This window comes from Streptopelia decaocto (genome assembly GCF_964273445.1).
Source record: "Streptopelia decaocto genome assembly, chromosome: 1".
Lineage (NCBI taxonomy): Eukaryota > Metazoa > Chordata > Aves > Columbiformes > Columbidae > Streptopelia > Streptopelia decaocto.
In genome coordinates, this window is record NC_138663.1 from 39,469,360 (window position 1) to 39,483,421 (window position 14,062).

General features: G+C 44.4%; 1 protein-coding gene across 4 annotated transcripts in view; it reads right to left on the reverse strand.

Annotated features, from left to right (window-relative positions):
• TMEM184B (transmembrane protein 184B) overlaps positions 1-14,062 on the reverse strand; it is a 31,584-nt gene that overhangs the window by 14,980 nt on the left and 2,542 nt on the right. For all 4 annotated transcript variants that reach the window (XR_014184855.1, XM_082060967.1, XM_082060966.1 and 1 more), the window contains exon 2: positions 1,943-2,203. Coding sequence is in view for 3 of the 4 variants with exons in the window: in XM_082060967.1 (XP_081917093.1) it covers positions 1,943-2,143 (201 nt within the window). In the remaining variant the exon portion in view is untranslated. The remainder of the gene's footprint in view (positions 1-1,942; positions 2,204-14,062) is intronic.

A 14,062-nucleotide genomic window follows, 5' to 3' on the forward strand; every position in this document is an offset into this window, starting at 1 on the left:
AACCTAGGAGAGCCCTTCACAGCACTGCCAAGAGCTGATAGGCCACAGCCCATCTGCTCAAAAAAGTGCCATTCTGCACATCAGTGACAGCAGAGCCACAAAGTGTCAGCCACCAAGGGAGCAGTGAACTCGTGCAGCGTGCTGAAAGGAAACAGCCACACCGCATGTTTTGTCTGCCTGCCTGCACGCACGCCAGTCCAAGTCACTGGCTGGGGGAGCACAATGTCCCCATCACTCACGGTTTGTTAGCCATCATTAAATCCCACGCCTAAGATGATTTTTCACAGAATACCCACCTCCTGGAAAAGGTACTGACCACAAGCACACCCTGAAGATGAGCAGCACTCCTGTAATGGCCTAATAACACGGCCAGAGCTTCAGTACAAGCTGCAGGTAGGCTCTGTTGGCCACAGAGTCAGCAGAGGGTATATTCTCCAGAGGCAAAGCCTCTGTACAACAACCCTCATCAAGCTGCCACCCAACTGCTGGAATTAATAATCGTTGGTTTATTATATACGTGCCTCACAACTGACCAGTTCTGCTGTCTGAAGAGGCACAAGCACTTGTCTGCAGCTCAACCCTGCATTTGGAGATGCTGTGAGGATTCTCCAGGATGTAACAAAGCAAACATCAATGATCTTGCCTTTCTCTTGTAAAGCAGAGGGGGTTGTCTCTTCTCTCCACTGTCTGTTACATATCTCTCCCTGCCAAAATTGACTGAAGGGCTCAAAATACTTCTGTTTCCTATCCCTAACCCACAAGGATCTCATAAAAGCCTAATTTCCTGAGGAGAGCAGGTTGAAAATAAACTAACAAACCTTAGGGTTATTTTTTCCTTGTGACAATCCCAATGACACACCTCACCCAGCACAGGGACAGCTGACACCAGAGTTCAGATGACTCCAAGCTTTGCCCTTGGGATGTCACAAGAGCCCTGCGATCCATGCACCTACGAGAGGACAGGAACTGCTGCCTTGTAATAGGACAACAGCACATTTCAATCAACAGTGTTCCTCCAGCACTGACCTCCGTTGGTCCATTGGAGAAGGGCATTAATGCCTAACTGTGCAATGCTATACTGCAGAGGAAAGATTTCTTCCTACCCTCAGCAGGCAATCAATTTGACAGGAGGATCCATGGCACTTGTAATTGTTACCCAAGCTGGTGAAACTGCAGGTGTTACTCTTATTCATCAGTGACTAATCCATTTTTGAACTCCTCTAGCCCTTGTACTCCATCAATAGGCTGTAGTTTTCTAGATCCTAGTCATCACTCTGGAATCTACAGAGCAACAGGTACAAAACACAGGTTGATAAATAATAGGGCTTGCATTTCTCCACTGTGTTTTTCAGTTCACATGACAACCTCATGAAAGAGAGCTACAGAACAGGATGCAGGGTTTGACTTGCTCTGGCTCCCAGGACACCTGCCCCAGCAAGAGGGGAGGGGAGAAAAATTAAAACATTTCCTGCTACTCCTTTCCGCAGCAGGGCTCAGCCTGTGGAATCCACTGGCACAAGAGATCAAAGAAGGTATGTCAAACAGCAGACAACCACAATTGTTTAGCTAACAGCTGACACAATAACAAAATGGCTGGATTCAGCTACAAGACATGGGAAAGAACAGCTTGAGATAACACAACTTTCTGCAAACACACAAGAGATGGCCAAATGTTTTATACCTGCTAGTTTTAAAGAGTTTGCTCCCTCTCCAGTCACACTACAGAAACAGCCTGAACCTGGGCAGAAAAACGCCTTCATATAAAAGCTGCCACCTTGATCAGCACAGATAATATATTAGACTCCAAAGAAGTAGTCCTGGTACCACTCCAGAGTCTGCAAACCCCCATCACACAGCTACATCTGGCAGAGATATACCAGAGTATCATATGTTTTCCTTCATGTGAGGAAAAGGATAAGAAGCACGAGTGACCAGGTTTTACCTGATGGCAGGTGATGAGCAAAGCTGTCCATACAAAGAAACCTGAGATGGCCTGAGCAGCAGTGGTCATGAGGAATATTGGCTGCTCCACAGCTGTGGGGCTGCCATCCTCTGGCATCCAGGAGAAGTTGGGAGCCACAGCTGGGGTGGTGGCAGTTGACCCCAGCCTGGGGGCTGCCGTGATGTCACTCATCACTATCATGGTGCCTTTTGGTGTGAGGTTCCAGTTGGGATTCCTAGAGAGCCGTCCACGAGCCAAGACCTGTCAAGGAAGAGACCCAAAAAGCAATTGAAGCCAGCTGAAAGGACACGGGAACATAACAGCGACAGTACTTTGCATCTCTCACATGCCTTTCACCAGGCTGCTCACATGCTTTACGAACAGGACCTGGGTAAGTTTGCCACTGCCACCCCTCGTGATACAACAAATCATGCGGTACTCTGGGATCAAAACACAGCTTTCCCGAGATCACAAAATACTGCCACTGTCACCACCCTTCTGCAAGAAAAGCATTTAAGAACGAGTACCGCATTCACCTGAGATCAGAAGAAAGTGCCTAAATCATCCGTACTGGCAGATGAGAGGCACATATAAATTAACAACTTTGCTTTCCACAAAAGCACTGGCTGTTCTGCTGCAACCCAGTCTTACCGTTAGTCTGTCAGAGTCTTAGGCTTATGGTTTTGTCTGGAAGACAGCAGAACAAGCAGCGCAGGCAAAAAGAACACACGCCACAAAGCGTCACTGTGCAACAAGGGAGAAAGAAGAGCATCCTTATGCCTCTGGTGAGCAATCCCCACCTCTCCTAGTGCCATTTCGAAAACCACACTCAGCCAAAAGTACTGTCATTGGAAGGAGACGTGCTGAAAGCTCTGCTCGCTAGAAAGAGGAGCACGAAAGTGATGCTTTTACCAAACATTGTATGGCATGGTACACTTAGCCAGCCGGTCATTAATTCTAATAACTTCACGCAGTTTCCTACATGATGTGAATTTAACGTGATTGGCTTTTAAAAGCCAGCTGACCCATGAAAACACACCAGAACATAAGGATACACAAGATTTCAAAGCAGCATGACCCTTGATCATTTCCTGGATTAAAAGCTATTTTCTTTCAATAGAACAAATTCTTGAAGGTCTAAGATCTAAAGCAGCTATTATTTTCAATTCGGTTGTAAGCAGGCTCTAATGTGACCTCTGGATTGGAGGAAGATAATCCACTTAAACCAAGATCACAAGCGGGCAGCCATTGGTTCTGCCCACTAGAAGAGCTGCTTCTGATGCAGTGGTTGTAAAGACATGGCTATCAAGGAGAACAGCATAATATTGCCTCCTTCTGATAACCTCCTAATAGTTTTGGGTTATCCTTTCTGTAAAAGCACAAGATGTAGCTCTTACGCAGGCCTTTAAGATCAGCGATGGAAAGGGCTTTAGGAAGGTCAATGATCCATCGCCACAGTTTACAGCTGCAACAGGGAACAACACATCTGTCATTTACTGACAGGTCACAGCAGAACACAAAAAAGAACATACATCTGCAGAACCATCATCCCAGTCTTGCTTCACCTGAAGCCACAGCACAAATCAAGAAACCTGCACACAGTAAAAGCAGAGAGCCCAGAGCAAACCATTTCCATGTACACACTGAGGTGTGCAAACAGCCCCTCCAGCACTTGCTTTTCCAAACCACACACCTGTACCAGCAGTGCACTGCCCTCGGATGCTACTTACGCCACACTTCACCTCATTTCTGCTTTCTTCTATTTGGGAAAGTGAACAAATACAAACCCTGGGAAATGTCCACATTTGTTTAAGCAGATATTATCTTACTATAGAGGGAGCTGTGCAACTGTTACGGTTTTATTTACAAAATAATAATCAAACTTGGCTTTTCTTCATTCTTTCCAGTTGTTCTTTTTCCAAAATATCCCTGTTCTAAGTTACAGCTTTCCATAACTGCACATACTGAAGGGCAATTCCTTTCCAGTCCTGATCAGTACAAGAAATGTAACTAAGTTCGTAGTTTCAAAGCATACACACACACATTATTTATACTATATCTAAAAATCTGGAGAGATGAAGGCTGGATGGAGATGCTACAAGGTAGCGAGGTTTTTATTGCTTTGAGAAGAAAGGAGTTTCTACTGACATGACTTCTGAAGCAACCAAACACTCACAGCGTGACAGTGCTTCCACTGAGCTCACAAAGGGCACATCTAAAATGAAATCAGAGCAGATGCACCTGTGCCTAACGTAGCTCTAAATAAAGTCCAGCCAGCTGCGATCCTGCACATCCCAGTGCACTTTGGGAGCTATGCAGGAGAGGAAGCTGCTGAGCCCTTCCTAAAGTTGACAGGGGAGAAGATCTCTGCTACAGACCACCAGTGGCGGGAGGGACAGGACCTGGAGCTCCACACTCCAGATAATCAAACAGCACCAACAGCATCAGTAACGTTGGTGGAACTGAAGATCTGAAAGGGAATTCCTTTGCTCCTCTGCACGCCGAAACAGCAAAAAGCGATGAACAAGCATTTTGACAAGAGAAGGATTAACTATTCAGAAGCAAGGCCACTTACAAGTTGTATATTTAACCTTAACACTGCCCCCTTGTGACTATACATCAACTGTCATTAATGACACAATTATGCATCATTCTTCACCTAATCCCCTCTAATTCACAGAGTCATGGAAACTAATTACTCTTTACAGAACTGTGTTGTGAAAGAAAATACACAAATTTTCTTAACCGGGGCCCCACTTCTACCCCAAACCCCAATCCACCTCACCCATGAGCACTCCCCTGTTCCTCTGGGTTGCCCCTGAGGACAGCTTTTTAATTGCTTTATGTTTTTTATAGGTTGTAAGCATCAGCTTGCATTTCATTCTCCTTGCTAGGGGAACATGAAGGAACACTGTACTCCCAAATCTGCAAAATTAACATATACCTTCCAAGTTACCCCTTCTAATCTCCTAAACTCCCATACACCATTGCTAGAGCAACATGCACAGCAGTGCACAAAACTGTTAGGAGAGACTACTGTATACAAGAAGCTGAAGCTGCAAGGGCAATTCTGTACTACATTTAAGAAATAGATGATAGTACAGATGATTGGAGGGTTAACCAGGTGAGCAGATTTTGTCACATTCACTACCACCAGCTCAGAGTCTGCTAGCTCCTCTTCTGCCGTGTTAAAAAGAGGATCATGAAGGTGGACTACGGCAATTCTCTTAATAGGCCTTGTTTCTGAGAAGCCTCTTCCCCATCGTTCAACAGGACACAAGCCCAGCACATCATCAGAACAGGCTCCCAGCAAACACACTGCCTTGACAAGCTACAGATAGAGCATCCTGGTGTGAGGAGCCTCCCTCTTACCTGACATGGTCAATGTGTTTTGATGGTTGTTTCTTGGACAGCCACCTCCATCACAGCCTATGTCAGTGACACAACACGTACCTTCCTGCTTCTTCCCACACCTGGGGAAAAGGGCCCTTTCCAACAGCCACAAAGCTATTTCATATTCACCTTGATTTTCTCCATTTTCCCACTTTGCTACTCCAGCTGTGCACCAACCTGACCACGGTCAGGCTCCTGGCTGTGGTCTCATTTCTGTGTATGCCTCCCAGCTGGCTGGGTTTCTCTGTTGTTCCTTGCGCATTTTAAGTTCCCTGGGACAATCACCTTTTTGTCCTCTGTCCATACAGTTCCCAGCACTGCGAGGTACCAAACCATAAGGAAAGAACTTGACATCATCATATGGCAAATTAGGGGCATTTAGAATTGTGAATTACCATTGCAATGCAAACCAAACTAATCTAATGCATAATAAAATTTGAAGAGGTCCTTATTCTTCTGCCATATCCTGTTTACTCTGCCCATCTCTTTCATCTCCACCTCATTGCTTCCATTTCAAGGGAGAGTAAAGCTACATGCACACTTATCCTCCCTCTCTGGAGGGCTCTCCTAAGTATATCAAAGGAAAACATTTCAACACTTCAAATTTCACTCATGAAACCTTCCTCATCTCTAGCTGACTACCTTGCTCCCCCCGGAGGTAACTTGGAATATAGCATGTCCCAAACAGCACCAGGAGAACAGATAGTCAGGAAAAGGACCAAACTTTGGGAGCTGGAAACATGCAGACAGAAAAGCACATGATCAGACATCAGACGTGGGTCTATGTGGACTTCAGGACAGCCACAGGAACCTCAGATCAGCTGGATCAGATTCCTGTGCTACATAAGCTTTGGGCAGTGCTTAGGTCTGTGTGAGGTCTATACCCAACAACCCCCAATATCGAAGGCAGAGATGACACCTTCATCCCCAACGAGCTGTTAGGTGTTCCTGTCTAGATGCCATTACAAGTTAGAGCAAGCCAGGACCTTGTATTGCTATGGCATTAGCTTAAACACCAACCTAGCACCAGCTTAAACTTACCTAACAGATCTTCTGAAAGCACTTTAGGAGAATTAGGGTCTGCTCTCAATGCAAGGAGGAGCAAAGCATGTGCTATTTACATCAAGATAACTATCCTGATAAAAACCTAGAGATGCAAACCACTGTTACTGAGATTCTCGACAGGGAAGGGACTCCAACCTGCATGGGAACCAGTTCTGTCAGAGACACCACACTGGTGAAAAGCTAGCAGGGGTGTGTCCACAGGGCCGTGTCCACAGGGCCTGGATCCTCAGAAAAATGGCAATGCAGTAATTCTTGATCAGGAGCAGATTGCCATTCCTGTACCTTTTGGAAACAGAGACCTTCTGTCGCTAACATTAACACGGCAGCTTCTTCCACCAAAAATAAGCTCAAAACAGTAAACAGAAGGGATGTGGCACAAATGAAACAACAACAACAACAACAAACCCAAACAACAAATAAACAAAGACCACTTCATTTTTGGCTTGTGTAAAGGCATGGAAAATGTTACCAGTAAGAAGGAGCTATTTCTACATAAGAATAAACAAACAAATATAGAAAACCCATTTCTGATGCAACAGAAGTGGTGTAAGAGGACGGAAGAAAAGCTTGGTCCTTCAGTTCCTGGGAGTACTTCTGAACATGTACTTGATCAGAGCCTAGAAAAGGAGGGGGGTGTCTGCTGTGGGCCAGACCCGCTCTGTTGTGCTGCTGGTGACAGCAGCCCTGCTTTGCCCCAGCGTCGGGGGGGAGAACCCCAAACGACATGACTCTGAGGCCATTCACTGCCAGCTGCAAATGCAATCCGTGTTTTTAAAATAGAACATCTCCTCTGAGGCTAAAAGTATTTCATTTCTAAACTGCTGAGAGAGCAAAGAATGATACACAAAGCTATCCCGTGAAAGAGTCTTAGCAGCTAAGCCTCCTTCTGCTGCACAAGATACAATCCAACAAAACAGGCATGACCTGGCTGCAAGGTTCTACTGGAAAAGCGACGAGGCAAGAAATTGCTCCTCCTTAAAACCTGCTCCACACTTACTGTAGTATCAAATATCCACCATGCTGTACTTTGGGTTTGTTAAGATACCACAAAACCATTTTCCACTCCCCTCTTAATTTCTTATTCCTCCAAGAGTTTCTCCATTAAATTATCGCAAAAACACCAATGCAGAAGTGCTATGTGATAGGTGATTAAAAATCTGAATTTTCTGTGACTACCAAGGCACAAGCCAGAGCTTTATGTTAGTGAAAGCAAGACCTTCACGGTTTTCAGAATGTCCCCTAGACTTAAAAGGAGTACAAGAACACATGACAAAAAGGTTCAAGGTTTATTTTAGACTATTTCAGTTACAAGAATGCCTAGAATTGCCAACTGGGATCAGCTCTTTCCATTGTGCTAGGTATATATTGCCAATTCATAATTGATTTAAGGTCTTTTCAACCACCCCAAAGGCATGGCATCACCAGCTGACCTGGCAAAAAGTAGGAAAAGGAGAAAGAAGAGAGTCAGGACAAACTAACATAACACCACACAGTAAGAAATCCACTGGTGCAGTTCAAACCAGTTATAGCGATAATAGAAAATCAAGTGCTTTTAAATTTATTACTTCTTAAATTGCTTTTGCTCTCTGGGGTGTTATCTAGTTTACTTAGCAATGTGAGACATGAAAGGGTCCCAATAGTGCATTTTTAACTTCTCCACTAGCATTCTGGAAAAAATCCGTGACTTAAGTATGCGACCTAGCATGCAATTTTTAATAGTGCAACTCATTTACATTTTACTATTCATGCTGGGCAAAGCTTGCTTAATCTCAAGTCAGTGAAAGCCACCCCACAGTAAGCACTTCACAGACACACCGCCATACATAACTCCTAACACATGTGAGCAATACTGTGCTTGGCTAGAAGACAAGCGTTCGACAAGATTTACAAAAACACGCAGTGATTGTGTCTACAGTCCCTGCACTCGGTATCAGCTTAATGCACGCCTTCTCCAGAGGTGTAAGCAGTCTGAATGCTGAAGAGGTTTTGCCCCGTCACAGTTTTCAAACCAGCAGTCAATACAGCCCATGAAACAAGATTAAAGTGTCACTGGGATGTAAAACCAGTAGTGCCAGCAGGAGCGGAGCAGGAAGGCCATCAGCCTCAGAAGCAGAAGGTGGAGGCGTCAGGCACCCAGGACCAAACCGCAGAGCAAGTTACACACCCACTAAGCCACATTCAAGAGATGATCCGATACCTACATACACATAAGCGCATACCATACACATAAACAATTTAACCTTCAACACGGTCATGCAGCTTCTTTTCTCGTTTTAAGGAAATTAAACTCTGAGAATACCAGAAAAACCCTCTCCACTTGCAGCTCGCAGAGCCCCCACCTATTTTGCCAATCCATATACAGCCATTTGGAGAGAGAGAGCAGTTTCCCCTCCCCGTGCACCCATTTAAAAACTCAGAACCAACAATAAAACCCTTTTACCCTGAGCTGTGCACTCTTCTTTCCAGAGTTTTTTTCTGCTCTATTAATTTCTGTTGTCTCTCTGTACACACAGGGCCCTCCTACACCCATCCTCCTCCTCCTCTCTCTCTCTCTTTTTTTTTTTTTTTTTTTTTTTTTTTTTTTTTTTTTTTGTGTGTGGACTGACCCACATTGCAATAGGTCAACATTCAACAATTCAACATCCAGTCCCTTTTTTGGAAGGAGACAGGAAAAGGAAAGAAAAGGGGAGGGCAAGGAGGACAAGGGATGTTCCCCAACCTTCCAACCTCCCCTTCGAGAGCAGGATCAAGCACAGAGGTCCCTTCTAACCCTAACTATTCTGCGATTCTATGTGCCCTGCATCCCTTTCCCATGTACCCAGCAGCCTCACTCCACACAAACCAGTCCAGCCCTCTGCTTCCAAGGAAGAAACACAGCAAGACTACAAAGATATTCTGCAAATGGCAGAAGGGAAAGAGACAACAAGAAAAAGGATGTGTTGTAAACACTTTGTGTCCGGCATGATACAGGAAGTTCACATTTATTTTTCCAAATTCTCAAGAACAAAGTTGAATCAGAATTTATTCCACCACAACGTGCATTCATCCTTCCCACCTCCAACTGCCAAGACAGAGGAGACAACAGTTTTAAATTGTCACAGGGTACACAGTTACTCTAAGAAGAAACAGACATCAAACTCCACAGAAGGATCAAAAGCTATTGAACTTGTGGCAGTCACACATCACGAGAGTTTTTCTGATATTGGAGCATACTTTTCCATGCAGAATATAACATACAGAATCTATAAGATCAGATCCATACTTAAATTTATCAAGTAAATGTGCTGGAAGAATTCAGACATCACAAGCCTAGGAAACAGTGCAGTGATGCACATGAAGGAAATGGCACATCTGACTTCCCCAGTGATCATTCTCCAATGCAAATATATAGCAGTGATGAGCACTGCAGAAGTAAAAACAGTAATTCTAAACAAAGCATCCAAAGTCACTCACTATGAAGCCATTTTGTCAATGCTAAAATAACATCTGATCTGCTTATTTTTATTTGTAAGTTGTTGTGCTTTTTTTTTCTCCAAACATAAGACACATATCCTATATATATATGTATGTATATATATATGTATATATCCCAAAATCACCAACTCCTAATTTAATTACTCCTGTTCAACATTGCCCCCTCCACACTTCTCTCCTGCTCTGTACTCCATCAAGAAAAATAAAAGTCCTACAAATGCAGACTTCTAAAAACAGAATTAGGAGCTTTGTATTCCTGCACTCCTGGGAGAGTTCCTCCCCACACAAAAATGTCAAGCCCTACATACATCAGCATTACAGCTTTGCTAGTTAAAGGAGCCCAGACACACCACCTCCCTTCCTGAGAAGTTACCTCTGAAAGAGGCAGAGAGCAAGGCCGGAGGGGAAGCTGTTCTCGCCCTTGCTAAAGCACAGCAAGTAGAGACAGCATCAATGGGAAAAACCTTGCCCAGCATCCTGTTCTGCAGGCTACTTACGCCACAAGAGCGGCTAAGAGCTGCTCGACCATTCCTGCCTCAGCAATGAAGATGACCACAGAGGTTTGCAGAGAAGTTGTCAAGACTGTTAGAAGCTGATGCACACCAACAGCTACTAAAACGCAGTTTGAGGCAATCCTGAAATCCCCTTGTCTAACCCAGAGGTCAGCAAAAGCAATGCATCTTCTCCATACAGAAATAAGTGCACACTAAGCGTCCACCTGGGAGGGTGTGTGCTTAAAAAAAGAAGACAGAACTTCAACCCATTTTTTCCGACACCATAACATTAAATTTCCTCGTCGAATGAAGTTGCCTAAATGGGAATTTATATGAGTAAGTTCTACCTTAAAACTCTGCTGTAAAATCAGTGCCATCACAAAGCCATTGGGACAGGGGAAAGAAAGTCTGAAAGTCAGGAGAGTTTGGAGGAAGAGAGAGGTCACTCCTGGCTCCCATGGGACAATTAGCTGCAAACAGCTTCGCCTACCTCTAACCAGCCTTTCCTACCAAAACTGGCAAGAAGCAAACTAGATGTGGTTTGGCATCAAGAGAAATTCACTCTCTTCTAATCTGCCTCCTGAGGTGACTAGCTTGTCCAGGTAACCTGGACAGGGGCACAGCAACTTCCACTTCTGCTGCATTCCTGGGCTGTACCTGTGCTGGAGATGACCAGGCGATTGCTGGCTCCCAAGCGTTCAGCTCAGCAGCCTCCAATAGCATCAATGTCACATCCCACAGCCTGGGGAGGGAACGATGGGGCCGCAAAGTCAGCTTTTAAGGTATTATTTCATCTCATCTCCTCCATAAAGCCTCACTGCTGCACTAGATAGCACATTGCAGTCATTTTCTTTGCTGGACCAGCAAGACTTTTTTTTTTGCCTTTTTGCTACGGAGTTGATCAGGGAGCACATGTACAACACATCCAGGCAGAGAAGAACGCTTTTGGGTTAGACAGAAAATTTGAGGCCATGACACCGCCTCTCTACACTCTTGGTCACCCTCAATTATACAACATCCTCAAACAGCTGATCCTTTCAGTATCACCAGACTCTCAGGCACTGTGACTGTACGATAATAATAGCAGTATTCACATCCTTTCAATGCAAAGACAGAATTGAGGGTGAGGAGACAAATTTCCAGGTGCTCTATGGGTTAAAAGACATTCAATGCTGCAGGTAGAGCATGTAAATTATTTCCCTCTTCAGGTTCCTGTAAATTATGCCCCTCAGGGGCTATAAAGACCTGCTTATACCCAGACAGAACACAGTTCTTGGGCAGCTTGCCTATACACTGCATTTTCCCTGGACACAGCTTGCTCTGTTGCATTCCCAGCCATGTCAGTTACACCATCACAAACAAAAACCCCACAGAGGATGAGCAGTTCTTTAAAGACCAGAGAGAACCTGGCTACAAGCAAGTACTCCAGTCCCCTGCCTCTTCCTATAGGAGGAAGACCCTGAGGCGAGACTCCTGGAGGGTGGCTGCAGCTCATTGCTTTGGCTGGCAGAATTTCACCTCCAAAACCTGATTGCTGCTCTGAAAACATGTCCAGTTGCTCTCTCCCAAAGTAGTCCATAAGAGGAAAGAAAGAAAGAAAGAAAAAAATAAACAACAACAAAAACAAAACACCCTTTCAAAAGGGTGTTTCCAGTCCGAGCACTATCATATTTTACAGTTATTTTAGCTAAGTGTTTTAATCCATCTTATCACCATTTCAAACCGCTTTCAGAGTCCCCAGTGTTCTTGTAGGGTGTAACATCTTGGCAGGAAACCACTCTTCCACCACAAGAAAGCAAACCCCAAAGAGTTTGGGAAGAAGCGAGAACAACACACAACACACACACACCGCTTCAAGCGAACAGATGGGCAAGTCCGCACACAAAACCCAAACACAACGCTGCTCTCTACAACACCTCAATTTTCCAGGGCCTCGGCAAGTGCAATCAATCACAAGCTCTACAACAGAGAAAAGCTTCTGCCCCCAGCTCTGGCTGTTCAATAACACACAGCAGCTTTGTTTCGCAGATCGCCAGCAGCAGTTGTGTGGTAGGAAAGTTCCACTGTTCAAAGGTTAAGTGCATTTTCTCTCTGAGGCCGTACTATTCTCTTGATTCTGCAGACAGCCCAACCTGTACATTCACCACTGCTTTATAACCTTGGTTTCCTCAATTTGATCCTGAAAACCCTGTGAAAGCTAGTCACAGCAGCGGCTCTTCAGAATCAACAAGTCTGATTTGCAACTTCGTGTGTCACCTCCACACTCAATAGTTTGAACAATGCAGCACAGGGCTCTTGAAGCAGCTAGGACTAAATAACAAACATCTCATGAAGAATTCACAGCTCTCACCAGCCACTGCCGCAAGAGCTCAAAGACATCCTTTGAGCTGCTGGAAAATGAAACAGGCACTTCTGCTAGAAGGAGCAGGCAAGAGCTCATCTCCATCGCTGCAAACATAAGCCAATTAAACACAGACCCAAAACAGGAGGGGAGGAGGGATGAAGGGTAATTTCCATCACATGGAAATTAAAAGGTTGTTGCCTTAAGTCAAAACATGATTATTAGGTGTTCCAGTTAACTCAACAGGAGAACCGGATAAAGAAAGGGACTGACTTTTTTTTTGGTGGGGTGGGAAGGTGTTTTAAAAGTTATATTAATTAAGAGTTGGGGGAAAAAAAGAAAACATCCTTCCTCTGTCCGTGAGAAGAAAGAACTCTAATCCTACGACTGCACACCATGAAAGCTCATCTCCCAGCCTGCTACCAGCTAACAGGCAAACAAGCTGACAGAGAACAAGGCAGATTTCTAGCTGGATTCTGTCAAATCGTTAGAAACCAGCCAGCTCAGAATGCTTTTGTTACGCCAAACGAGCTAGTCACACTGCACTTTATTTTCTGATCAGCTTATGCATGTCTAAGAACCTTCCCCTTCTAACCACCATGTGTCCCAAGAAGACAGACAAATAAAAGTACAAAAGATGTGATTAGGAGGCGTTCTTCCCCTTGCCCCCCATTTCCAAAACAGAAGCTATTCAGCACTCTGAACAGATTGTAGAGACCTGAGCAGAATACAAAGAAAAACATCTTTCCACACCACAGAACTGGTTAGAAATGCTGACTTCAGTAGCGATGCTTTCCCCATCACTTTACAGCAAGACCAAATCACTTCTACTCCAGATGCTGAGGCAGCCACCTGCTGCATACACGCCACTTCAGGTTTACAGCACAATAGTGATGGTATATTAAGGACTTAAAAACTGCTTCACTGACCAGAGCAGAGTCAAAGCCCATTTTCTTGGGGACAATGGTGAAAAAAAGCCTGAAGTAGGCTTTTGTGGAATACCTTCACCTTAAGAAAAAGCTCTCCCTAAACGCCTACTGTTTAGTACTTAGCCAACATTCTAGAAGTGGGAGAGTTTATTTTTTTCCAAAAGTACCACACAAACACAAACCTTTACTATTAGAAACCTCAATAACCTGAACACTTCTAGAGAAATCTCTGGTCCCTTTTAGGCAAGCTGCTAAGCTCTTAGACTCAAGGGTAACTTCCAGCAAAAAAAGTTCAATGGAACAGTTAACTATGGTGTTAAAAAAGCCAAGTCTTTGTTAGTGGAATGTATGTTTTATTACATTTTCATCGATTGTTGTCTTTTTACTGCAGGATAGGAAATAGACATTTCTATTCATCCTATTA